The sequence below is a fragment of the Carlito syrichta genome, unplaced genomic scaffold, assembly GCF_000164805.1.
Source record: "Carlito syrichta isolate Samal-C Ts95f unplaced genomic scaffold, Tarsius_syrichta-2.0.1 Scaffold120463, whole genome shotgun sequence".
Classification (NCBI taxonomy): Eukaryota; Metazoa; Chordata; class Mammalia; order Primates; family Tarsiidae; genus Carlito; species Carlito syrichta.
This window is the reverse complement of record NW_007064559.1, coordinates 36,590-38,610: the sequence shown is the minus strand read 5'-3', so window position 1 is coordinate 38,610 and position 2,021 is coordinate 36,590. Positions and strand designations below refer to the sequence as shown.

The 2,021-nt window shown below is 53.0% G+C and overlaps 1 protein-coding gene across 1 annotated transcript in view; it reads left to right on the top strand.

The window, feature by feature from the left end:
* Positions 1 to 1,290: 1,290 nt before the first annotated feature.
* The window catches only part of LOC103249392 (BAG family molecular chaperone regulator 5), a 4,351-nt gene continuing 3,620 nt past the window's right edge, over positions 1,291 to 2,021 (top strand). Inside the window, exon 1 of the mRNA XM_008048023.2 lies at positions 1,291 to 2,017. Within this exon, the coding sequence (XP_008046214.1) occupies positions 1,319 to 2,017 (699 nt within the window). The 5' untranslated portion in view covers positions 1,291 to 1,318. The remainder of the gene's footprint in view (positions 2,018 to 2,021) is intronic.

Genomic DNA, 2,021 nt, shown 5'->3' with positions numbered 1-2,021 from the left:
CCGCCGGGCTTTCCCCAGCCCGGCCGAGTGCCCCCCGCCCCCGCGCGCGCCCATTGTGAGGTCAGGGTCGACGGGCGCGTCGTGGGTCCCGGGCCGAGACGCCCGGAGCGGCCGCTGCGGCCAGTAGCTGCCGCCGCCATCGCCGGCCCCTTCGCCGGCTGCCCCGTCCAGACCTAGCCGGGAGGGGTGTGAGGGATGCAGCTTGGGGTCCAGCTCCGGCACCGCACCCCGTAAAGGGCTGATCTTCCACCTCGCCCCTCGACCACGGGACGACAAGACCACAACCAGCTCAATCCCCTTCCGGGTAAAGCGCTGGGACCGGTGGGCGAGCGGGGGTGGGCGGAGGAGGCACCGGGGCCGCCTGGCCTTCGTGGGCCTCTGGAGGCGCTGTCTTGGCTCGGGCCCCCACGAGGGCTTGGCTTCCGTCGGTTATCCGCCTCGAGTGAGCCGTCTGCTAGAAAGCCGAGAGCGTGAAAAATGCATTAAGCCATTGTGGACTCCCAGCGGGAAGCGGGTGGATGGCTTGTTCGTGGTTGTCACGTTTTTGCCGGGTGTATTTTTGGGAGGCGTGGAGTATGTTAAGGGCTTGGGGCGCGGCTGAGTTTTTGAAAGTCCAAGATGATGTCCGTCGGCACGACCTCTGTCACTCTTCGTCTCCAGGGGTATTTTGTGCCTCTTCAGAGAGACACCCGTGGGGGAGGATGTGAGAGGAGCTAGGAGTGTGGGGTGGAGAGAAATGTAGAAACGGGATTGGGGGTGTCGGGGAGCCACCGATGCTTGCTTCAGTGGCTCAGTTTCTTTCGCTTGGAGTTACTCCTGGACACTAGCTGTTTGGCGGGGTGGGCTACTGATGTCAGAAGAGCTAGTGTTTCAGCGTCCACAGGTTTGCTCTAGTGGTTCCAAAACCTAGCCTATGATGTGAAGACTTTTAGGTGTTAGTATCTGTGCTGCTTCCAAGCTGATAGTTCAACTTCTCGTGACACCCTTGTGAGGCCATGTGTTGCTCTCGCTTATGGTTGAAGAAACTTGAAGTCCCCAGGCCCAGGGCTCATAGTCCACACTGCAGTAACTGCTGTCTGCTCTTACAGTCACTGTGGTGTTTAGGTTATCAGAGAGTTAAGTCACCCCTTATGTAGTTGGGTATGACTGTCTTTTTGGATTGCAATAATGATGAGCCCTTTTAAAAAAAACATAACTTTTAAAAGTAAGAATTTTAGAATCAATTAATGTACTATTAGCATTCTGCAGACAATTTATGCTGTAATACGTTATTATTCTTGTCATCTTTTAGTGCTTGTGAAACGGAATACACAAAAGTATGGATATGGGAAACCAACATCCTTCTATGAGTAGGCTTCAGGAAATCCAAAAGGAGGTAAAAAGCATAGAACAGCAAGTACTCGGCTTCAGTGGTCTGTCAGAGGACAAGAATTACAAGAAACTGGAGAGGATGCTAACAAAGCAACTCTTTGAAATAGACTCTGTAGACACTGAAGGAAAAGGAGACATCCAGCAAGCCAGGAAGAGGGCCGCACAGGAGACAGAACGTCTCCTCAAGGAGTTGGAGCAAAACGCAAACCACCCACACCGAATTGAAATACAGAACATTTTTAAGGAAGCCCAGTCCCTTGTGAGAGAGAAAATTGTGCCATTTTATAGTGGAGGCAACTGTGTAACTGATGAATTTGAAGAAGGCATCCAGGACATCATTCTGAGGCTGACACATGTTAAAACTGGGGGGAAAATCTCCTTGCGGAAGGCAAGGTATCACACTTTGACCAAAATCTGTGCAGTGCAAGAAATCATTGAAGACTGCACGAAGAGGCAGCCTTCCCTGCCGCTGTCTGAGGACGCACATCCCTCTGTTGCCAAAATCAACTCTGTGATGTGTGAGGTGAACAAGGCCAGAGGTACCCTGATTGCACTTCTGATGGGGGTGGACAACAGTGAGACTTGCAGGCACTTGTCTTGTGTGCTTTCGGGGCTGATGGCTGATCTGGACGCTTTAGATGTGTGCGGGC